General features: G+C 35.3%; 1 protein-coding gene and 2 pseudogenes across 2 annotated transcripts; 1 reads left to right on the top strand and 2 right to left on the bottom strand.

Moving 5' to 3' along the window:
- Positions 1–2787: 2787 nt before the first annotated feature.
- On the bottom strand, positions 2788–8789 carry LOC143541271 (transcription factor ILR3-like; annotated as a pseudogene). The gene is made up of 5 exons (XR_013136731.1): positions 8762–8789; positions 6794–6975; positions 6244–6387; positions 4914–5071; positions 2788–2979 (listed from the first exon to the last, which is right to left on the bottom strand). The product of XR_013136731.1 is annotated as a transcription factor ILR3-like (transcript).
- LOC143541290 (18S ribosomal RNA) lies at positions 4151–5170 on the top strand (annotated as a pseudogene).
- On the bottom strand, positions 8745–18074 carry LOC143541255 (kinesin-like protein KIN-14N). Its single transcript, XM_077034131.1, has 16 exons — positions 17605–18074; positions 17384–17528; positions 17190–17299; positions 16984–17103; positions 16703–16906; positions 16421–16630; positions 15879–15953; positions 15649–15795; positions 11298–11436; positions 11103–11212; positions 10401–10562; positions 10103–10305; positions 9932–10013; positions 9325–9429; positions 9123–9227; positions 8745–9047 (listed from the first exon to the last, which is right to left on the bottom strand). Exons 1-16 carry the CDS (start codon positions 17812–17814, stop codon positions 8871–8873), a joined length of 2304 nt encoding a protein of 767 aa, XP_076890246.1. The 5' UTR covers positions 17815–18074; the 3' UTR covers positions 8745–8870.
- Positions 18075–24950: the final 6876 nt, after the last annotated feature.

Raw genomic sequence — 24950 nt, 5'->3', positions numbered from 1 at the left:
CCTGCCTGCCTGCCTGCTATAACAATGGGGAAGGAAAGTTAGAGAGCTTTCGAGTTTGGTGATTAAGATTTGATTGGACAATTGAAGAATATGCACTGAAACACATACAATGCAATCCTGAGATGTTGAATAAATAAATATTAGGTTTTGTTCTAAGAGGAGTTACGATATCACAAATCTTTACAACACAAATGAGAATAAAACTTACCTCAATACCTTCTCATGGCATTTACCTCCTTTGTTAGTTACGTACTCTATGAAAGGAGATAAATAAAGGGAAGTAACTGTCGAGGAGCGTATGAAAGAAAGTGGAACTGCCATGAAACTGTTGTCAGTGTGATTTTCTAGGGCCGAGATTTAATCTTAGGGCTGAGAATAAACTTCGCTCTTCTCTTATCATATAATATATAATTTAATTTTAAAAGTGTGAATCCAATATTCATAATCATAAATCATAAATCTTCATCATCGTCGTACTCTAATAAATCTCACAAATTATAAAACATAAATATTATTACTATATAATAATTTAGAGGTATGGTGTCGCTATAACATGATTGGATCACGATTTATTGCTAACGCCATCGATGCCAACCGATTCGCTTTGGTTTGCCACCGTATATTACTGGCTTTTTTTGTTACTGCAAATATCACCCAATTCATGTTTGTTTTGCCACAACCGCGTCAACTCACCGCTACAACACACGGAACCGACAACCCGCTATTTTTGCCAACACTTGGGTTTGACCGATCGTTTTGTTTGCTTCTGGTACAGTAACGAACATAACCGAAACTAACCGAATCCGCGTCAACTCACTGCTTCAACGCTCGGGGTTTGTCAATGCCCAGTTTCACCACTTGAATCTACGTCGTTTTAAGTATTTTATTTTTCATATGCTAATCAATGAATTTATTTTTTAAAATATAAAAGAGAAGGATTGTGTTGAAGTTAAAATTCAATTTTTGTAAGGTTAGTAACTTCATTTTATTAAAGGAATCCTCTAGTTAAGTCTGCACTAGGATTTAGGGCCAAGTACACATGGAATCATCACATTAAACGTTTCCATGAAGAGAATAGACACGTACATACTTTTACTTAAATACATTTTTAGTATTTCACATGCAAACCTGCCTTCGGATCCACCATAAATAGCCACCACCACGTACAATTACCCTGATTTCCATCTCCCACGATGGCAAAGATAATAGTGATCGCCTTAGCCTTGGCCGCGTTCATAGCCTTCGGTTCCTGCAGCCAAAGAATGAGCATCATCTCACAGCTGCAACAGCAGTCATGCAGCCAACAGGTAGAGGGACAACAGTTCAGCTCGTGTGAGAGGTATCTCCAAGAGAGGAACAGGAGGACGACTATAAGCTGGATTACTGTCAGGGCCGGCTCAACGAATGTGGAGGCCTAAATCAAAGCAAGATTTTGGGGCCTTTTCATAACAAATGTTAAGAAAAAAAATTGATTATTACAAGGTTTGAACTCATAACCTACACTTTAGTAGCAACCAAGCTTACCACCAGACCAATACATTACTTTGAGTTTACCAAACCCATTATAATATATCTACATATAATATTTTTTTATAGATTTGGAGGCCTTAACTGAGTAGGGGCCTAAAGCCCTAACTTGTTTTCGCTGTCCCACGAGCCACCTCGTCTGTGCTGCCTGGAGCTCGACATGCAGTGCTGGTGTGAGGCGGTAAGCAGGTGTACCAAGACCTCAAGACTCAGCTACAACAACAACATGAAGAAGATGATGACTATAACAAGCAGATCGCTATGTTGAAGGAAAAGGCATTGTATCTCCCTGTCCTATGCCATGGCGAAGCCGATCCATGCCTAGTCAAAACACCAATATCAGCACGCATGCACCAGTGGCCATTGAACAAGCTAGTAACAGATCTAAGGGGTCTTTGAGATGCAGTTTAGTTTCCTAAAAAAGGGCGCATGTGGTACCTCATGTGCGTGTAATCGTCTTATCTATGTATACAAATAATAACATGGCCCTAGCTGGTTTTAACTTTCCATAAGTTTTAGTCACTTAACATACTTTTTTAGTTTTTTACTACTCATATATAAAACACAAGCAACTCAACCCTGCGGGTATATTAAATTCCTTAATACTTATATAAGTTATATTAAAGGCCTCATATGTTATGTTTCGATATGCTACCAATAAGAAAAATATTTTTTTGTAAGTCATTAACTATTAATAGGAATAGTTGTCTGTCTAAACACGGAAACACCTCGTCACTGCGACAAAGTATTCACACACGATCGCCGTGTTTAAAGCCGCTCTGCTTGTTTTTGGATGCAAACTTTCAACTTAATCAGTACAAAATTGTGATGTTGTTGCTACGATTTTTGTGAGAAGATGTTTTGATATCACCCGATGATAATGAAAAATCCATCTTTTTTGTTCTCGCAATTTTGTAAACAAATTTTAGAAATATTGAGTAAACCATTTATAGTTTTAAGTAGAATTTATAGGTGGGCTGCATATGGTAATGCACATGATATATTGATCGTTCAATTAGCTCATAACCCACGCCTCTCGCACATGAAGCACACATCGGATAGGATTAGTTGGGAGGGACTAGTATAAATCTAACAGGTCCTGAGTATTTCACCGGCATCAAGACAAGTCGTGAATTACCACAACCAAGAAAGGACTACAAAATCACACACGTTAACAGTCGTCTTAACTTCATATAGATACCACAAGTATAACATGGAGAATATAATAACAAGTTTTACTATTGTTGCACAAACACAAACCTAACAGCCATATATCAATGACAAACTGAATGTACAACCACCGATTGCTGAATCAAGCAACCGGCGGGTGTGGAGCACATGATCCTGTGAGGTGTCGACCGCAGCAGGTGGCATGAACTGCCACATGGCCATTCCCATTCCTGGGTAACTAAGAACTGGCTACAACTTATTTCCCACTTGACCTTGTGCCGACTGTTGACACAAAGATGATAATAAAATAGAGAATGTACGATGTTTATCGAATGAACTAATAATATTACAGAATAAGCAAAGGACGTTAAATAGGCAAAGTACATAACGGAAACAAAGACTAAATCAAATAACAAATTAGCCTATGAAACAGTAAACATAAACGTGCAAAAAGAGATAAAATAGCCAAAAGACCAGGCCTTTATTCAACAGCTAACAACTCCAAATTCATTCTTCCAACGTTCACACAATTCTTGAATCAGCTCCAATATCCTCCCTTGATTCAAGCCTTCGAACTCCCAACCGTTCACGCGGATAACAAAACTGATTTACTGTTAGTGCCTTTGTTAACATATCAACAATTTGTTCTCGATATAACAAGACTTTAGCACCACTTGATTTTTAGCCACTAGACTTTTAATGTAATGATACTTGATATCAATATGCTTACTTCTACTATGCATATTGTTGGTTTTGTACTTGCTATTGAGCTTATTATCTTATGTTGATCAATCAAACATTTGTATACGTAGTTCGCTATTATATTAGCCCATAATGTTTAAACGACTTTGTGTATCCGTCCATTGTACAACATATCAAAAATCAATATTACTTCGGTGAAAGAGCCATACTAGCTAGCACCAATAAACGATGTTGTTCATGAAATCAAGAGTAAAGTGTAGAGATGGTGCAAAATTACTAATATAAGACACCACAAGGTGTCTTTCATCAACCTGTTTTAAGTAATATGGATAACACAAACGGACCTATTTCATCAACCTATTTTAAGTATATGAGCATTTGTTTTTATTTATTTTTATGGTGTTTCAAACTATTTCCAAACTACAAGGACTAGTTCTGTCAAATTCTAAAACATCAAATTAAACGCTTTTATACATCACCGTTTTCTTCCGCCTACCGATTTAAAAATCATTGAAATCGTTCCATTCATGACGATGCTTGTAACCGATGCTTCAAACCGAAAGCAATTAAGACACGTTATTATCATTGAAATCGTTCCGTTTATAATTCCAAACGCGTTATTTGATCTTCGCATCATACCGCATTCTCAATTGCACTCTAATTTTGTCCAAGGCAATGATCAGTAGTTGGTCCAAGATGATGATCAGCCACACTGTGATTACGACACGGCCCAAACTCCTACGAGATGCAGCACTGGGAAATTTTCCGTAATGGGCATGACGGAGCAATGCCGCGTGGAGGGAGAAGGCCCACAGGTCGTGAGCTTCTTTCTCGGAGAATAAGCAATGACGGTATCTGGGGAATAAGCATCGGCTAACTCTGTGCCAGCAGTCGCGGTAATACATATGTAAGCGTTATCCGGAATGATTGGGTGTAAAGCGTCTGTAGGTTGCTTTTTAAGTTCGCTATTAAATCCCAGGGCTCTGGACAGGTGGTGGAAACTACCAAGCTGGAGTACGGTAGGGGTAGAGGGAATTTCCGGTGGAGCGGTGAAATGCATAGAGATCGGAAAGAACACCAACGGCGAAAGCATTCTGCTGGGTCGACACTGACACTGAGAGACGAAATCTAGGTGAGCGAATGGTATTAGATACCCCAGTAGTCCTAGGCGTAAACGATGGATACTAGGCGTTGTGCGTATCGACCCGTGCAGTGCTGCAGCTAACGCGTTAAGTATCCCGCATGGGGAGTACTTTCGCAAGAATGAAACAACGGAATTGACTGGGGTCCGCACAAGCGGTGGAGCATGCGATTTAATTCGATGCAAAGCGAAGAACCTTACCAAGGCTTGACATGCCGCGAATCCTCTTAAAGAGAGGGGTGCCATCGGGAACGCGGACACAGGTGGTGCATGGCTGTCGTCAGCTCATGCCGTAAGGAGTTGGGTTAAGTCCCGCAACGAGCGCAACCCTCGTGCTTAGTTGCCATCATTGAGTTCGGAACCCTTAACAGACTGCCGGTGATAAGCCGGAGGAAGGTGAGGATGACGTCAAGTCATCATGCCCCTGGGCGACACACGTGCTACAATGGCCGGGACAAAGGGTCGCGGTCCCACGAGGGTGTGATAACTCCAAAAACCCGTCCTCAGTTCGGAATGCAAGCTGCAACTCGCCTGCATGAAGCCGGAATCGCATCATACCGGCCATTGTAAAATTAGAGTTGGACAAAATTATAGTGAAATTGAGAATGTGGTATGATGCGAAGATCAACTAACGCGTCTGGAATTATAAACGGAACAATTTCAATGATAATAACGTGTCTTAATTGCTTTCGGTTTGAAGCATAGGTTACAAGCATCGTCATGAATGGAACGATTTCAATGATTTTTAAAACGGTAGGCGGAAGAAAAACGGTGATGTATAAAAGCGTTTAATTTGATGTTTTAGAATTTGACAGAACTAGTCCTTGTAGTTTGGAAATAGTTTGAAACACCATAAAAATAAATAAAAACAAATGCTCATATACTTAAAATAGGTTGATGAAATAGGTTCGTTCGTGTTATCCATATTACTTAAAACAGGTTGATGAAAGATACCTTGTGGTGTCTTATATTAGTAATTTTCCACCATCTCTACACTTTACTCTTGAGGACGCTAGGTATTTTGTTGTAACAATCAATCATTGATTTCATGAACAACATCGTTTATTGGTGCTAGCTAGTATGGCTCTTTCACAGAAGAACTATTGATTTTTTATATGTTGTAGAATGGACGGATACACAAAGTCGATTAAACTTTTTGGGTTAATATAATAGCGAACTACGTATACAAATGTTTTATTGAGCAACATAAGATAATAAGCTCAATAGCAAGTACAAAACCAACAATATGCATAGTAGAAGTAAGCATATTGATATCAAGTATTATTACATTAAAAGTCTGGTGGCTAAGAATCAAGTGATGCTAAAGGCATGTTATACTCGAGAACAAATTGTTGATATGTTAACAAAGGCACTAGCAGTAAATCAGTTTTGTTATCTGCGTGAACGGTTGGGAGTTCGAAGGCAAGGGAGGATATTGGAGCTGATTCAAGAATTGTGTGAACGTTAGAATAATGAATTTGTAGTTATTAGCTGTTGAATAAAGGTCTGGTATTTTGGCTATTTTATCTCTAAGTTTTTGCACGTTTATGTTTACTGTTTCATAGGCTAGTTTGTTATTTGATTAAGTCTTTGTTTCCGTTATGTACTTTGCCTATATAAGGCCCTTTGCTTATTCAGTATTATTATCAGTTCATTCGATAAACATCGTACCTTCTCTATTTTATTATCATCTTTGTGTCAACACGTTGCAGCATAAGCAGCCGGAATTGGAGGCGGAGGAGCCATGAATGTCGCTTGTGAGCCCATTAAGTTTACTTGTTGCTCAAGTTTCTCTCTTTCTTAATCTTTAACCTTTGTTTCTCATCGCGAAGCTCGTTTTTCTCAGCCTACACAAGTAAATATTCAAAACAACATGAAAACATGTTACATGAATTCTTCCTATTTCAAAATTGAAGATGGACGTCATCATTTTGGTAGTTGTTTTAGAATTGTTCATACTATTTGTTATTTTATCTGTAAACCATGAAAGTGGTAATAATCATAGTTTTAAAAATAGTTTAACAAATTAAAAGCACCCTCCATTTTATTCAAAAAGTTTGATTATTATTGCATTTTTACAACTTTTTAATCATATTAGGCAATGTTAAAAAGAAAGTAAAAAAAAATAATGTAACTTTTAGGACAAATTATGTTTTGTGTGTTAACCCAATCACCCTGACACGCATGACCCATTTAGACCTGTTACCAACCCAACCCGCCTATTTTGCTCCTCTAGATAATAAAAAGAGTAACCTTTACCTCCCTGATATTCTCTTTAAGATCTGAACTAGAATCCTTGAGCTTTTGGGCTTCTTTTCTTAAATGAGTCACCTTCCGAACCGCATCAACCAAAATAGCAGCTTTATCAGTTTTAACGGGCCTACTCGGATAAAGAATTGAAGCAAATTCAACAAACCTAAACACAGATGCTATAACTGTAAGTGCCAAAACATGAAAGCTAGATATATAATAATAATATCATACTTATCATTTTTAGGGCTTGCAAATATTTTGGGGGAAATAAGAAAATTTTGGTGACAAATGCATTAAATTAAAGATGAATCAAGAGTAGGTACCTAGGTGGGTTAGATGATGAAGCGTTGAAGTGGCCAATTGGTGTTGTCCATGGCCGAATACGAGAATTGTTGTAATAAAAAACATTACGTATGTATGGTATGTTTTGAATTGCACAATAGTTTGAATTATTTATTGCTTTAGAAAGTGGAAAAACCTACAGCACTATATACAAATTTTGGAGTAAATAATGAAAGCCACAATCAAGGCAATAAATTAGGAAAATTTTAGTAAAGTAATTAAATGGGAAAATCCCTATGATCACGATGACAATAATCAAGGAGAGAAATAATCATTTTCATTAAGTTGGTAATTATTATTATTATTATTATTATTATTATTATTATTATTAGTAGTAGTAGTAGTAGTACAAATAAAATAGAAAGAGAGATTGGAGAATGAATGTAAGGGGAAGATTGATGATGGTGATGATTATATGATAATATTTTAAAAGTTCACGTAATTTAATAAATAACTATTAGTTAACCGTGCAATGCTGTGTATTTTTAAAACAATAGTTTGAATAAAATCAAAATTTATATTTTATATCGAAACGTTAATAAAAATAAGCATGTCATAACGATAAGTTTTGTTTTTTAAAATATAATATATTTAAACATATGGAATGAAACAAAAAAATAAATAAATTTGACAATTATATGGGTGGATAAAGGATCAAAGTTGAAACTAATTCATATATTTATAAAAGTTGAGTAAACTTAAGAGGGCAAAACTGTAATTATATTTAAATTAGAAGTGTATAAATTTAAGTTAAAACGTTTATGCTTTAAATACTTATAAATTGATACAATTATGACTTGTACTTTATAATCCGCACATCGGGTTTGAATAAAGTTTATATCAAAAGGTAGATAAAAATAAGAACTTTGCAACCGTATGTTTGATTTTTTTTTAAAATACAATATTATCAAGAATATACAAGAAATAGTAAAATAAATAGATTTAAGAAATATATGGAGAAAGATTATGGGGTTGAAATCTAAATATTGGTTAAAGTTACAAAATAAAAAAATGCAAGGATAAAGTAATACTTGACGAAAAGACACTTTTAGCCATTAAAATTTAAAAATGAATGTTTCAGTACCTATACTTGTTGCAATGACCTTTTAAGTGTTTTATGAAAAATCATCATTATTTTCAAGATAAACTAAATATTTCATGAAGTTTGGGGGTGTTTGGGTTGCTTATTTTAACCAACTTATAACTTATTGAAAATGTTAAAAAGGTGTTTGAGATTATTTAAAATGTGAGAGGATAAGTTAATAAGTTATAATATTGTAACTTATAACCGGTTAAATATTTTATTATGATAGGTTTCACCTTGACATTACTCTTCTAATATATACATTTTCAATTAATCATTGATACATAAACAACCGAATTTCACACGATTGAGCATGTTTCCGAGTACATACGTTTTTCAAATATTTTGGTTTGTCACATTCTCTTTCACAACCAAACTATTTTCAACCCTGTGTTGCTGTTCATATGCAATTACACCAGTATAACTAGGTGCTTAAGAGTTAAGATTACTACGATAAGAGTTGTTGCATAAAACTCACAAGAATCACCAAACATGAGTACAAAATACGAATGACTAACTATTCATTCTTCACTGTTGCAAACCATGTAGCTTTCCTTCTACTATACACATTACACGCAACATGTTAGAACTTACAACAAGCTTCCAGCTCTACGTTAATAGTCACTAATCGCGTGTCGACGCCAAATCCAGTTAGCCATAGCTCAACCGCGGCTCCAAATACCTCAAGCTTTGGCGTCTAGGAATACTGATCTCACAAGCATTCACCCTTGCGGCAAACCGAAGAGAACAAAGGGACTCGTTGACTGAAGATGGCTCGGGAGAAATGTTGACCACCATTAGCGTCTTTGAATCGCCACCTAAGCAAGGCTGGTTTTGACCATGGAAGATAATTAGCATTCAGCAAGTTACATGTGTCACAAGTTATTATTTAATAAAAGATACCTGAAGAAGATATGTGAGCTTTGAGTTTCTAAAAGGTATATGTTCTTCCTTCTTTCCTAACGCAAATATAACATCACTTAATGATGATAAACTCTTGTTGATCGCCTGACATTTTAATCACAATATATGTTAGTAAAATTCTCCTTTTTCTTATTTGAAACAACTGATAAATATAAATAATATTAAAATTGTTGTAACATACTTGAGTTTCTTTAAGCCGATCCCCAGTGGACCCACTTTTGGAAAGACGTTCACTACCAGCAAGATCTATAAGGTTGAGAACACCATGTACTCGTTGTTCCATACTCTAAAAAGCCAAACCAAGAAGTCAACATCAGCAATCGTATTTATTGAACCGCTCAGCGGGAAGTTCGTTTATTTAATAAACAAACGAAAAAGAACAAGTTTTCTTGTTCACTTTGTTAAATGAACGAAGACGAAACATTTTTTGGTTGTTGATGGACATTCGTTTACGTTCATTCATTATTGACACTATTGTATACTTAATGTATTACTGTATTAGAATGTTAACAAACATAAATGAACACAAGCATTTTCATTTTCTTAACGAACAAACATGAACAAGAACATCTGTTCGTTTAATTGCTGGCATTCGTGTCCGTGTTCGTGTTCAGCTAAAGGATATGAACAAACATGAACATGCCCCTGGTCGTGTTCATTCGATTCGTTTACAGGCGAATACAAGTTGGCTAATTGGGTCAAATCAAACACTAGCTAATTCGTCAAGTACAAAAATTATATTAATCCAATAATAATCTAGTTTTAGAATAAAATGATTCCGCATTTACCTCATTAACACCCGATATCCGCAAAGTGAATACAAAGTGACTTCTTGAAGACTGCTCGTTCATTTGAGTCTTACCGACAGACCTGTATTCAAACAAATAAAACTATAAGCATTTTATCATCGATATTCTCGAACAATTTTACATTTTTTCTAATGAACGAAATGGTCAAACCTGCTTTGACCGGCACGATTTAACAAAAACGAGACTTCTTTACTGCTACGAACATCAACAATGGTCAGATCTGAAACATGCGTGTTGCCATTTGAATCATGTTTGATTGCATATTGTTGCTTATTGCCACTTTCTGTACCACAAGGTTTGTTTGGTGACAACAAATCGCGTATTGTTTCATTATATATTTCCAACATTGAAACCTGCATATCAAATTGTAAGATCATAGCTCAAAAACTTGTTCTATTTGATTTGAAAACGAACATGTCATAATATACGAAAATTTTAACTTGCAAACCTGCATTTCATATTTCCAGCCTTGATCTTTAAGCTTTTGTCGGGCCTCGAATATCTGTTCTAAAGAACGTGGTATGAGTCCTTTATCATCATAGCTTCTGGGTGTACCCATCATTGTATGTGTTTTACCAGAACCTGTTTGACCATATGCAAAGATGCAAACCTACACAAGTAATTAAGTTTGACTTTTAAGTTCAACGATGCTACTTTCCAACTTTAGAATAAAATACGGTAGAATAGGTCGTTTTATAGTTTTTGAAAATTTGAAAAAACCGAAACCAAACTGGCCGTTCAGTTTTTATGAGAACTTAAAGCCAAGCAGTCGTTTTTGTTTTGAGTTCGGTTATTTGTTTCTTTGAGATAAATTCATATTGGTTCGGAGTTGTTTGATAGTGAGTAAAATAGTAAAAAGGTAGCCAACAATGAAACAGGTTAAAAAAGTCTTCTATGGTGTATATAAATGCTTACAATGTCATAAATCTTTTTTATTGGATAGAATATTACTAATTTATTTAATTAATCCTTTTTAATCATATTCAGCACATTAATAATTCACAAAATTCAAGAAATGGACAATAAGTGTTAATTATCAAAAATAAAATTATTAAGAAACCAAAAATTAAATTTAAAGGGGTACCTAATAACCAAAATTTTGGAATGCAATCATGAAGCAAAAAATCAATGAGAAAAATATAAAAATCACCTTATAACCATCAAGCGCACTCTGTACAAGTTGTGATATCTCAACAAACACCTCTTCTTGTGATGATTGAGGTGTAAACACCTTGTCAAACATAAAAGGGTGACTTTGACCTGGTCAACACAGTAGTCATAATAAGAGTCAAACTACACATCAACTAAAACGTCAACTTCAAAGCTTCAACCAAGAGAAATATACCATGTTGCACCAGTTCAATGCCTCGACCAATAGCTTCAGTTGTTGTGGGAAAAGAAATCGTCTTTGTTTCATTTTCCACTCCATCATCTAATAAAAGGGGTCGCACCCTGCAGAAAACTCGAATATTTCCTTTTAATTCCTGTCACAAAAATTCATCATTCGTATGAGATATAAAACATGAAATAATAATCGTATCATACGTTTATAAAGCAGAAAACTAGAGATGCCAATGTTGGGTCAATTGTTGTTTGGTCCAAGTGTAAGGCCCAACCCAATAATTAGGTTTTATTATATATGGTAATGTCTTGGCTAACAAGTTAGGTTAGTCCTATATAAACCGAGTTATGGTTAGACATTAGAGGGGGTGAGTTTGGTGTAACCGAGTTAGGGTTCATCAAGAGTCAAACCGAGTTAGAGTTTGAGGGTTTGTAATCAGTTTTTAGAGTGATATTTTCTGATTAATATAAACGAGAGTTATTCGTTTAGTTTGTGTGTGTTGATTATCGATCCGGGACTTGAATTGGTATCAGAGCCAAGTTCAAGAAATCGATAATCGGTCGGCGGCGAGCGGTGGCTTGAGGGGGAGCTATCATCGACGCAATATAGGAACCAAGTTGGGTTTCCGAATCGAAGTGTGTTTTTTGTTAAAACGGGTTAGTCGAAACTGTGTCGGTGGTTTTTTATGTCCAACGGAAGTGATAAGAACACAAGGGTTCTTGAGTTGTGAAGCTTGAGCCGACATCGGAATTTTGATTGTAACAAAGTGGGGTTTCTATTGGTGCAAAGCAACCTAAAGTCAACATAAGGTTATTTGTTGCATTGGGTTTCTCCACGGTCTGGTTATTACAAAGAAAAAAAAAGGTCCTAAGGAGTTATCTTGGTGATTACGAGGAATCCAAAGAAAACAAACAATATGGTTAGAAGCTTGACTTTTGTTGTGAAGTTTCTGTGGCTACTTTGAGATTCAAAAGGTATTCTATGGACGAGGAATTAAAAGAGAAAACATTTTTTTTCCTTTAGGTTAATTTCTTTTATTGGTTAAACATGTCGGTTTGATCAATTATTATTGGGTTTTTATTTGAGTTGAGCAAGACGGTTCAATTCAGAGTTTATTTTATGAGCAAGCGGATTTGGTTCTGAAAAGTTGTTCAGACTGAGTTGTTCGTATTTGTTCCAACGTAGTGGATCAAAGGGTGTTCAACGACGTCAATGGCAGGTGACAAAGAAAAGCCGGTAATCCAACCCAAAGCGAGTGGGGGGATATCGTTACAGGTTCCAAAGTTGAACGGAACTAATTACATCACATGGGCGATTGTGGTGGAAGCGATCTTGGATGATCAAGAGTTATGGGAAGTTGTTCAACCGAATGAGGGTGCGGTTATTGACGCGAAGAAAAATAAAACGGTAAGGTCGTTTTTGTTCCAGGTTATGGAAGGTAATATTCTTCTTCAGGTTTCTCAATACAAGAATGCTCGAGAAATATGGGCGGCTTTGAAGGCACAGTTTGTTGGGGCCGAGCGAGTTCAAAAGGCTCGACTACTGACGTTGAAAAGTGAATTTGAGAAACTCAAGATGGCGGAAGACGAGACTGTTGACGAGTTTGCGGGAAAAATAACCGGTATGGTTTCAAAGGCAACGGGTCTTGGTCACGTGTTCGAGCAAGATGTCTTGGTGAAGAAGTTACTGGATGCGGTTCCAGACAAATACTTCAACTTGGTAGCATCAATCGAGCAAACGGTTGATTTTGATAGTATGAGGTTTGAAGATGTTGTTGGAAGACTTAAGGCGTTTGAGGAACGTCTACGAGGGAGAGAACGCGCTTCAAATTCACAAGGTCAGTTACTTTTCAATCGGACAGAAAGTAATTACAAAGGGTAGTCGTATGATCAGTCCGGTAGCCAAGGTAAGGGTTGGCCGAGTTCACGGGTACGTGAAAAAGGCCGTGAAACCGGAGGTCAAGACCGAGAGGATGAGGATCAAGATGGTTGTGACAACCGAGATGGTCAACATCGTGGGTCAAGGTATACGGGTCAAAGAAAGGATCGTCAATGGAGAAGAAAGGATATGTCACAGGTTCAGTGTTTCCGTTGTGATGAGTTTGGTCACTTTGCGTCTACGTGTCCGGAACGTATGAAGAAAAAGGAAGAGTCTAATTTGAACAAAATTGATGATTTTGATCCAAGTTTATTTATGATAAAAGGTGATCAGAAAACGGTTTTTCTGAATGAAGATAGTGTGATTCCAAAGCGTTTCGAAACCAAGCCGATGGAGAAAGATGTTTGGCATCTCGACAACGGAGCATCGAATCACATGACGGGTAATAAAGCGTATTTTTATGAATTGAATGAAAAAGTCAAGGGAACGGTGAAGTTCGGAGATGAATCTTGTATTGATATTCGGGGAAAAGGGTCGGTCTTAATTGAAGGAAAAACGGGGGAGCAACGTTTGTTGACCGATGTCTACTACATTCCAAGCCTACGGTGCAATATCATAAGTCTTTGTCAAGCAACGGAAGGTGGATGCGAGATTCACATGAAACATGATTTGCTAACCATGAAAGATGATACAGGTAAGCTTTTGATGAAGGTGACAAGGACCAAGAATCGATTATACAAGATTAGCCTCAAGATAACAAATCCCGATCTACGAGCTATCATTGGAATGAAGAATTTTGCAGGTAGGGATCTTCAAAGTATTGGACTGAAAGAAGACAGGCCGGTTACGAGTCAGATTCCAATCAAAGATCCAAGTTCCAGAATTCAAAGTCCAAAGAAGAGAGTTCAAGAAACTAAACGCGTGGTCAAGGAAGTGATTCAAGACCAAGGGAAGGCGTCTAATGATCAAACGAAGCAAGTGTGTTTTCTAGCCAAGTGGAGCCGAAAGAACATTGCAATAGATCATGAAAAGCCTCGGGAGAATCAAGAGAAGAGTGACAAGCGTGAAGTTGAAGACCCGCCAATTTCGAGTAGGAAATTAGGGGGTGAGTCGGGTGACTCGGGTACAACAATTGCGGGGGTGATTGTTGGGTCAATTGTTGTTTGGCCCAAGTGTAAGGCCCAACCCATTAATTAGGTTTTATTATATATGGTAATGTCTTGGCTAACAAGTTAGGTTAGTCCTATATAAACCGAGTTATGGTTAGACATTAGAGGGGGTGAGTTTGGTGTAACCGAGTTAGGGTTCATCAAGAGTCAAACCGAGTTAGGGTTTGTAATCAGTTTTTAGAGTGATATTTTCTGATTAATATAAACGAGAGTTATTCGTTTAGTTTGTGTGTGTTGATTATCGATCCGGGACTTGAGCCAATTTCCGCCCGTTTAATCTATAATATATATAAACGAAAACCCAAAAATCCTATGTGTCGCGATGTAGTCGCTTCCCCCTTTTTTAGAGTCACCAGATTTGCTTGATTTTTAAATGGAGGCTTCTCATGCATTTGACCCAAATTCACCGGTATGGGTCTTATCAAACCCAAATATTTCTTAAACGGGTTATAACATCTCACTAAATTAAAAACTAATCTCACCAAATATTTGATTTAAAAATCCTATAAAGTAGGGATATACCCAAAACTAATATCTGATTTATTTAAAAAAAGTTATATATTATTTATAATTAAAAAAACAATTTATAGTAAAAAAAATAAACGGGTCTTGGGTCTCATCAAACCCATATAACTTTTAAACCGGGTTATAACATCCCATTTATTTATGAAACAAATTATCATCAAACCATAAGTATATTATTAACTTTTATACAATAAAAAAAATAAAAATTTAAAAAATAAATAAAAATTATAAACAAATAAGATAAAACAACCCCCGTAATACGGGGGATAAAAACCAGTTATTCAATAAAAGGATAAAATCATGAAATTATAAACAAATTTCAATATTCTTCCAATAAAGTCACTTATACTTTTGAGTTTTTTAAACTATAAAAATCACTCAAAGTTTCACTGTTTTTCTATTATTGTGCAATTCTTTAGTAAATGTCAGAAAAATTGAAATTTACTTTTATGGAATATATATGAAACTTGGTGAATATTTTTTTTCAAGTTGACTTAGATGGAACAATTATGAAACTTGATTATTATTTAATGATCTTTTTTGCTACACTATTACCTCCTGCTTTAGGTTAAATTTTAAAAAAATGTAATAATAATCACTACATAGTAACCAAGACTCATATATGTTCCATTTAGGTTGATTAATTCCAAAACAATTTGACAATAATGAAATTTTTAGTAAAAAAAAATATGAGCAGCTCTAGGGTAATACTGAAGAAATCGGTTACTCTCCGGTTAAATATTTCAAAAAAAAAAACAAAATAAAACAAGTCAAATAAGTACCAATATTGTATTATGCATCTTTTTCCTTAAAGCTTCTCCTTTAATAACTTTGGATTCAGCCTCTGCCAAACGCATTTGTAACTCCGAATTAACCTTTTTCTGTTCTTCATATCCTGTTCTTGTCTCAACTGATGATAGATCCGACACCTACAACAGTAAATATCAAATATTAAACTAGATTCAGATAAAAAATGTAAGTAACAAAAGTGTTCCCAGAATCTAAATTATACCTCCAATTGCTTCTCTACAATAGCAAGTTCCTCCTCCAATCTTTTTATTGTGTCGATTTGTGAAGCACATGTTGCCTAATAAAAGAATAATGAATTTGATCCAATCATTTGTAAATGTTAGTAAAATTTTTAAAAAAAATTACTAATATAAACATAAATAACATAACAATTATTTATGAAAAAATGAAAATAGGTGTATATTTAGCGCATAAAACCTGATAAGTTACTAATTGTTCATGAAAACATGAAAATAAAGTGTATATTTATTAAAGCATAAAACCGCATAAATTACTAATTGAAATAATATTACTTATATAAAAACATAATGACTATATGTGAAAACTTGAAAAAAGTGCTCATATAGCGCATAAAACATCATAAATTACTACTAAAATTATATAACTTAAACAAACATCTTAATATTTATGAAAACTTGAAAAAATGTGTTTTGGTGACAATCCAATCCAACTCGGTTTGACCCGTGACCTGACCCATTTTTCAACCTCTAGATACACAAAAGAAATAAGCGAGCGTCTATTAACCTCGAGCTCAATTGATCTTGTTTTTAGGCTGCTCAATTCAGCTGCAGATTTTCCTGTACATTCTTTATATTCCACCACTTCGGTTGTTAACTCTTGAACGAGTGACAGCTGTCGATCACGATCTTCTCTCACTTGATGCAAATCTCCTCTCAAGCATCCAACTTCATTAGCTAAAGCATCTTTTATCTTCAACGATTCTTCTAAACTCGCCTGCATTAACTCAAATTTCAGTAAATAATCATTTAAAGTAACAAAATTCGAACACGGACTTGAAAAACTAACCTTGGTAGAAACCAACTGATCCTTTTGAGATTCATGGTACCCGCGCAAGTCGCTTAAATTCTCCATTAACGCGGCCTTTTCACGCTCGACTTTATTAAGGGTCTCGCTCGTTTGATTAAGCTCGGATTGAAGCTTACTGTTGTATTGTTGTAAGCTCGCGTTGTATTCTTGTAATCTCTTGTACATATCATTGAGTGATATCACCTGGGAAATTAATAAAATGTTACATTTTGTCAACTTTATAAAAAACAAATAAGAAATTAGATATTAAAATGATAAACCTTCTGATTTGAGGTTTCATTTTCTCTTAGGGTTTTTTCAAGGTCTTCTTTGAGGGAAGCTTGTGATCTTTCGGCTATCACTCTAGCATCCTTTTCTACCATTAATGATTCAATTGCAGCCTGAAATCAATATCAAACTATCAATAACCAATAATCAGTTATCAGACACTTGATTTTGTGAATTCCGATCCGGATTCGAATCGTACCAATTTTTCAGCTTCTTCTTGTGTAAACTTCTCTTGTAAAGCCGAGTAATTTGTTCGTAATTCTTCGATAATCGAGTTCAGTTCTTCTTCCTTTGCATTCATTAGTTGTTCTGCAAACCAACAATTCAAATTAACACATAAATCAAATTATTAAATTATTATTATTATTAAACAATTATTAAACCCAAACATACCCATTTCATTGGATTTCTTTTCTGCAGCTTCAAACAGCTTCTTAAGCTTCTCATGTTCAAAAGTAATCTCTCCTTCAAATTCTTGAAACCACTTAACACACATTCTAAGCTTTTTAATATAAACCATCATTATTTCGGATTTTTCCTAAAAGCGCACAAAACAATATCATCATTTAACACATATAATTTCAAAAAAAAAAAAAAAAAAAAAAGAAACTTACCTTGAGATTGAATTTATCTTTAGTACGGATCTTGGTATTCAAGAGGGCATCAACTTCTTCCCTGGTAAACTCCACGGGTGCTCCACAATCCGACCCGGCAATGCTACCGGGTCCGGAGCGAGTACTCGGATCTTGACCGCCATTAACGACCCGGAAAGCTTGGCGCGGTGTAATGGGTCTTCTGCTGCTGCCGTTAGCTGTTCCCACCATCCTTTTCAGATCTTTAACATCAAAAACCCACACAATATTATTAATTGTTTTAGATCTTCTTTATTGAAATGATTATTATTAATTTGAAAGTGAAGTGTAAAATGTAGAAATGGGGTTTTGGTTGCTAGTGTTGTTGTCGAGGTGGGTCCGTGAATTGGAATCAAAGCTATCATCGGTGTGCAATCACAGCCGTTGCTTTTATGTTATTATGTTATGTTGCAGGAGAGAGTGTGATGCAGGTGATCAGGGGTTAAATTGGCTTTTTTTCTCTTTTATTTATTACCTAACAATCTCCTTAGATTACTTCCAAATAATTTAAAATTTATTTTATTTTAATTTGAATTTTAAATTTTAAAATTATTGTGTTTTCACATTAAAACCAGTTTTTTATTTAAGAATTTGTAAGTATATATTAAGAGCTAGTGAAATAAGAAAAATGAAAAAGTATATCACTATATTGGGTTCATAAGATTTTGATACTTGTTTAGATTTAGTTTTATAAGTATAAAAATTAAAAAGATTCACAAAAGATTAATGAGCTTTAGTACAGGGGAAGTGAATATCTTAGCATGAGGTTATAAATTCTTTAGTTCGAATTCGATTCTAACGGGGTTTTACTGTAGTGGATATTTGGCGACGGGTTTTCTTTGGAACATGAATTGGTGGGCTTTGACTACATGAAGCGGTTTGTGATTGCGGGTGTATATGGTCGTCTTTTATTATTGGATTACTTCAGGTAATCTGACTTTATTCGTTGGTCGGTTGTTAAAAAATCACAAAAATATATTAATTTAGTAAAGCGACATTTTAAAAATTGAATTTTAAACTTTGTACCGTGTATGACTGTTTGGTGTGATGGTATGACTGTTTCCTAGTTTGAAAAGTAGCAAGGTAAATGGAGTGAAGAGCTTTTTGTGGTTCTTTTGAGTGGTTTAACCAATCAATTAACAATCAATCAAAGGTTTTTTTTTATTTTATTTATAAAAAATATTTTTTATTGCATATTTAAGTTCTAAATTTTGTCTGATAGCAAAATCACGAAGGTAAACATTTTAAAAAAATTTATATCTGTAATTAGATTTGCGTAGCATAAAATCAAGTTCATGCATTTCATTTTTATATCCAATTTTGTTTTTTGTTTTTCTGTAAATGTGTAACTTGTTGTTTCTCTACTATTACATTTAAAAGAAATACTTTTATTATAAAACCAACAAAGATATTAAAAGCATTTCAAAAGTTTTTTAAGTGTCTTAGAAAATGAAAATGTATAAAAAGTTTTCTTATTTTAAGATTTAGTTTTTATTAGAAAGGGGAAAAGGAAAATTTTAAAAATTCAAAAATAATAATTTGATTGACAACTACCAATAAGAAAAAAGTAAACCAATTAAATTAAAGGAACATTTGAATTTCCTTGTATCAATTAATTCATGAATTGATAGTGGTAAGTGGTAACATGATACTTTGATACCATAATACATGATACATTGATTGTGGATGACTATTAGTCGATGTTTGCATTACTTAAAACAAATTTTCTCTTTTTAGAAATACTCTTATCTTCTAAGAAATTTATAAATACAATTTATTTTATAAAAAATTAATATCATTAAATATAAGAATAGCAAGACCCTAGATTAAAGAGTACAAAGGAAAACAAACAACCAAAACACGAAGCACATCAACATTATCTCAATTTCATATAATAGACTTAATTTTTTAAATATTAATGCTCTAAAGTTACAATTTAACAACAAATCACCTATGTATATAAAGTAACTACGTTTAAACCAATGTTGTAAAAGTAGGTCTACAAGGCCGAGTACTCTCCGAGTACTCGCTACAAGGTATGGTGTCCATGGGAGTTTCTTTAACTCCGCCTAGTTACTAAAATTGTTCATCGGTGGTCAACATCAGCCATAAATACATCTATTCGGTTAACTTGGGCCCATTTTGACTTAAAAATACAACATAATTCGTATTTCTATAGTATTAAATAACGATTATCATTTTTTTTAATCAATGATTAACAATTTTTAGAATAATTTAGTATTTAAAAATATATTTCTTTTATTTATATTGATATTCACTTATTTTGTTATAAATATTAGTAAACTTATGATATATATATATATATATATATATATTACCCAAAAATTAATTTTCTTTATATTTATCATGTCCGGGTACTTTCCGAGTACACCCCGAGTACTCCGAGTACTCCCTCCAAAGGGGTCGGCTGCCTAGGGGCCGCGTAGCGACTTTTGCAACATTTGTTTAAACTATGAAACACGTATTCTAAGTAAATAAAAATTAAAATGTTTTTATTTTCAAAGGCTGATTAAGGTGTGAAGATCATGTGATGTAGATTATTTTAATGTGATGTTAAATTATTCAAATATAGAGTTGGGTCGTTTTTGAAATATTTTGAAGAGGAATCTGGCGGTACTAGATTATTTAGGACTTAGTAGATAATCACTGTCAAGCACACACCCCTATGAATTAAGAAACTACAAAATAGGCCCCTAAGCTTTACGGTTGGCCCAAAACCTGACTTCTCAATTTGCAGACTATCTAATTCAGGACCAATTGTCGGCTACTACTTTATTCTTGGGCTTTTTTACATACACCATGGGGTGTTTCCTAAACACCCTCCTATTAAGCCATGGATCGGGCGATAAACTGCTTAATGGTTGTATGTTTTGGAAAATTGTGTTATTTTGTCATTTTGCTGTTTATTTTTTTTGTTTTATTATATTTTGTTTTTTTGTTGTCTTTTAATTTTATTTTGTTTCTTTGTATTTTTTTGGCTCAAGTAACCTTTTTTTTATCGGTTTTGGAAGGTCATTTTGATCGGTTTTCGAAGGTCACAACGAGAAAACAATTTTAAAATTAATAACGAACAAAATAAAACGAACGATTTTTATATAATAATAATTAGTACATAACGACTTATGTTTGTTTTCTTTTTTTGTATGTCGGGTGTAACAGATTTTTTGTCTGTTTTAAACTAATAACGAAACAACAATTTTAAAATTGAAAACGAACAAAATAAGCATAACGCATAACCAGGTTTATAAAATAATAATAATTAATACATTACGAGTTCGAAAAAAAAAACCAAACGAGTTCGGGCAAAAAGTAACAGCATACAAAAAAGAAATCTAAAATGCGGCACCACCCGCGTCGTCATCGCCCCCATCTCGTCGAAACGTGGCGTTGGTACTGTGTACTGGGCTCCATGCTGCTGGGCAGACAAATAACTAACCATCCAGTTCACTTGACGCTCTAGTCTCTGTAGGCGGGAGTTAGTGGCCGCATCCAAACGCACGGCGCGATGTGTACGCGGAACGCGCTGCGGGTGCTGATGCGGTGGCTGTTATGAACACGATAAATTAACGTTAATAAGACGAAGATACAAAAAAAAATCAAACGATAAAATATAACGTACCAGATCACCATCCTCTATGTCCTCATCACCGTCAACCTCGGCCCCCTAAATATCCACCTCCGGCTCCTCGATTGGCGGAGGCTCAACAAGCGGGACCTCTACGTATGGGCCAGAATTGAAATTAGTGACCAGGTGATACTGGCGCCCAATCTTCTTGACGATTTGCATGCCCTGTGCCCGTCCACGGTCCAGCTCTCGCGGCAGAAGCGGCGGCTTAATGGGTTGGTCTTCCAGTAGGTTCCTGTAGCCCAAAGACAACGCAATTCGCGTAACGTACGTGCCACCGACCAATTTCCCACGGCCCTGCCTGTGCGAGTAAATGGCAAAGTAGTCGCCGAGACAGCGAGCAAGGTTGCAGTTAGGGGTGAGCAGAAAACCGAAAATACCGAACAGAAACCGAATTAACCGAAAAACCAAACCGAAAAAACCGAACTGAAGCATTAACCGACGGTTTTTTTTTTGTTTTTCTAAAAAACCGAAATTTCGGTTTCGGATCGGTTACCCATTTCAAAAATACCGAAAAAAAAACCGAACCGAACCGATAAATATTAGAATAAATAATTTAAATGATTGTTAATATATTTATACTAAGCCATATGCGACAACAACCGAAACAAATTAGGAGTTTGCTGGTTCAATAGATTTGTAAGAGAAATTAGAGTTTGTGAAAGGAATAGTAAATGTTAATATGTATTTTTGTACGTAGGAACTAGTCGCATAAAACAATTAATAGAACAAAAAAACAAAACAAAACAAAATAAAAAAAACGAATATAACCGAACCGAAACCGAAATACCGAAACCGAACGGTTTGTATATATGAAAAAACCGAATTTTCGGTTTCGGTTTCGGTTTCACCCAAAAACCGAACCGAACTGAACCGTGCACAGCCCTAGTTGCAGTGTCTCCCCGTAAGCAGGCATCGCAAAAAAAAGAGGTCACGGAGGTTGCAATGATCTGCACCCCCCCCCCCCCCCCGGTGACGACCCTGTACGGTATGTGCGATAAGCCTGTGTAGGTACCTGTACAAAATAAAATAAAATTTATTATATTATATTATATTATATTATATTATATTATATTATATTATATTATATTATATTATATTATATTATACTAATATTATATAATATAATATCATACATATACGTGTACAAACCTGTGCAACGGGTCCCTGATGGCTGAGGCTTTAGCGTCTGACTTGTATTCTCCTAAGGGGGTAGTAGGACAAGGTGTATTGCTAATCGCCGTCCAAAAACGTCTCAACACGTCATCTGGTGATTCGTGTATGCTCTGCGTGTAAACAGGGGCGGTTATATCCTCAATTGTGTACAAGCCCAGCGCCCTGTCAAACTCCTCCATCGACAGATAACGCCAATTCCCGAAAATACGGAACCGAACCTCCGCCTTACTGGTATCCGCACCCTCAACCAGCATCGGGGCCTGCAAATCTCCCGTCGGGCGTGGCCTAAAACAATATTTACATGTTGGTGAAATCTACTTTATTTATAAGTTAATTGAAAAGGAAAAAAAAATACCTGAAAACGAACGTAGAGTAAAACTCTAACGTGAGAGCCCGGTACGCTCCCTGCTCTGCGGTAAACAATCTCTCCCACAGTGTATTCTTCCCAACAATTCTTTCTATCCTCTCTTCCGCCCGAACCGTATTTATAAACTCCGAATACAAGGTCGAGGAAGGTTGTGGCTCCATTTTCCGAAGCTGCGTAAACCGGATTTGATAATCGGACTGCTGGTCAAACCTCAAATGCTCGTAATCATCAAGTACTTCGTCCCCAAAAATGTATGTATCCGCCATCTATGTTAACACATAAATATAATCGGCTATTGTCAAACCCGTAAGCCAAACCCGTTTCCTTGTCAAACCCGTTTCAGAGTCAAACCCGTAACCCAAACCCGTTTCTGGGTCAAACCGTAACCCAAACCCGATTATTATCAAACCCAATTAAGTTCAAACCATTCCTCTTTTTCGACTAAATCCAAATCCAGACCACAATCCACACAAACACTATCCAATTATCAATTCATATCATAATCTAATTCACTCTAAATTTGATCTGAACTCAGACCGAAACCAAAATTATAAAAATAAACAATAACAGAGTCTCTAATTACGGATCTACTAATTAAATCAAGAGCAATCGAACAAGGTACCCCAAACCCGTTTATCACAAACCCAAACCCGTTAAACATCATACCCGTAACCCAAACCCGTTTTCTATCCATCCCTTAATCCAAACCCTTAAATCAACCAGTTTGATGAACACCTATATCAAAATAGAGTAAACCATAGTTACCTTATTGTTGCCGTGTCGGAGTTGGTGACGAAGTTTGGGACTATTGGGGGACGGCAAATTAGGGTTTTAGTGTCAAATGTAGTGTTTGTTTGAGATGGAATGTGTAAACTAATGGGGGGAGGCGGGTTAGGGTTGTGTTTAACGTCAATCTGCGGCACATCGCTCGATCCGCCGCTTAGTAGTATATATATATATTTAATTTAACTATCTAAGGTATAAATAAATTTTATATAAAATAATATTATATATTCATAATATATAAACGGATTTATACTAATAAAAACACAAATTTGATATGGAACCAATACTAAATTACAAATTTGAATATATAAACGAATTAAAACTAATAACAATTAACAACACAAATTTTATATTAAACCAATAATAAATTACAAATTTGAATAAATACATCAAAAGGCACTGGATATTACATCAAATTCTATACATCAAATTTGAATAAATACAAGTTCAAAATAGCATCAACACAGCAGCTCTTTGCCGGCCCACGGCTACAGGTTTCCCCCACTATAAATGGTGGATAATCATTACGCCCGGGTATCTCGGCCGGCCGACAGCAGCTCCCCAGCCACCCGGAATGTCAATTCCGGAGCACTCCTAGATACACCGGAACTAGTACCGTAAACAGGTACCGTTATGCCACATATTTCCTCCATCGGCTGGCCCTTGCGATCTATCATGCAAGGCGACTGTTTGTGGGGACACCGAATTCATCAAAGATCGGTGCCATCTTCCTTATTACATTTGGGAACCCACCCCATGGAGGTGATACGGGACTTTATTATTACAGAGCTACCAATGCTTCCCGACACAATCACCAAAATCCCAAGTAAAGGACACTGTCGGGATATATGAAGGGGGACTACTAAAGTGTTTCGCCTACTCACGGCAGTTGCACTGGTAGCTCAAAAGTTCAAAATAGCATCTACACATTCACCACTATTATTTTTAAAATATATGTAAACAACTTAATGCAAAAAAACAAGGTTGAAAAATATATATTTTTAAAATCTATTATATATATATTATTAATAAATATATATTTTTATATATTTTTTTAAAATCTATTTTGTATATACTATTAATATATATATATTTTTAAAATCTATTTTGTAATAATAAAGGACTCCAAAATAACATCTATGCAGCCACCACTATCTCAGAACGAAATTATTATGGCTGCATAGAAGCTATTTTCGGACTCCGTCGTCATTATTTTCCGCCAACATGTGGTTTTATCTGGGTCTTTATTTTGTAATAATAACGGACTCCAAAATAACATTCACACAGCCACCACTATTTCTGAACGAAAATTATTATGGCCGTGTAGATGCTTTTTCGGACCCCGTCGTCATT

The sequence above is a fragment of the Bidens hawaiensis genome, unplaced genomic scaffold (assembly GCF_021521415.1).
Source record: "Bidens hawaiensis isolate Kalapana, Puna unplaced genomic scaffold, B.hawaiensis_p1.1 tig00012479_1, whole genome shotgun sequence".
Taxonomy (NCBI): Eukaryota; Viridiplantae; Streptophyta; class Magnoliopsida; order Asterales; family Asteraceae; genus Bidens; species Bidens hawaiensis.
This window is presented reverse-complemented; position numbering and strand designations above follow the sequence as displayed.

Excerpts from the sequence above, each read along its gene's own strand:
- LOC143541255 (XM_077034131.1), bottom strand. The coding sequence starts at position 17,814 with ATGGTGGGAACAGCTAACGGCAGCAGCAGAAGACCCATTACACCGCGC. Across the intron at positions 15,954-16,420 it reads CAAGATCAATTGAGCTCGAG|GCAACATGTGCTTCACAAAT; the intron begins GTTAATAGACGC and ends TTCTTTTATTAG. Across the intron at positions 10,563-11,102 it reads GTGCGCTTGATGGTTATAAG|GTTTGCATCTTTGCATATGG; the intron begins GTGATTTTTATA and ends TTACTTGTGTAG.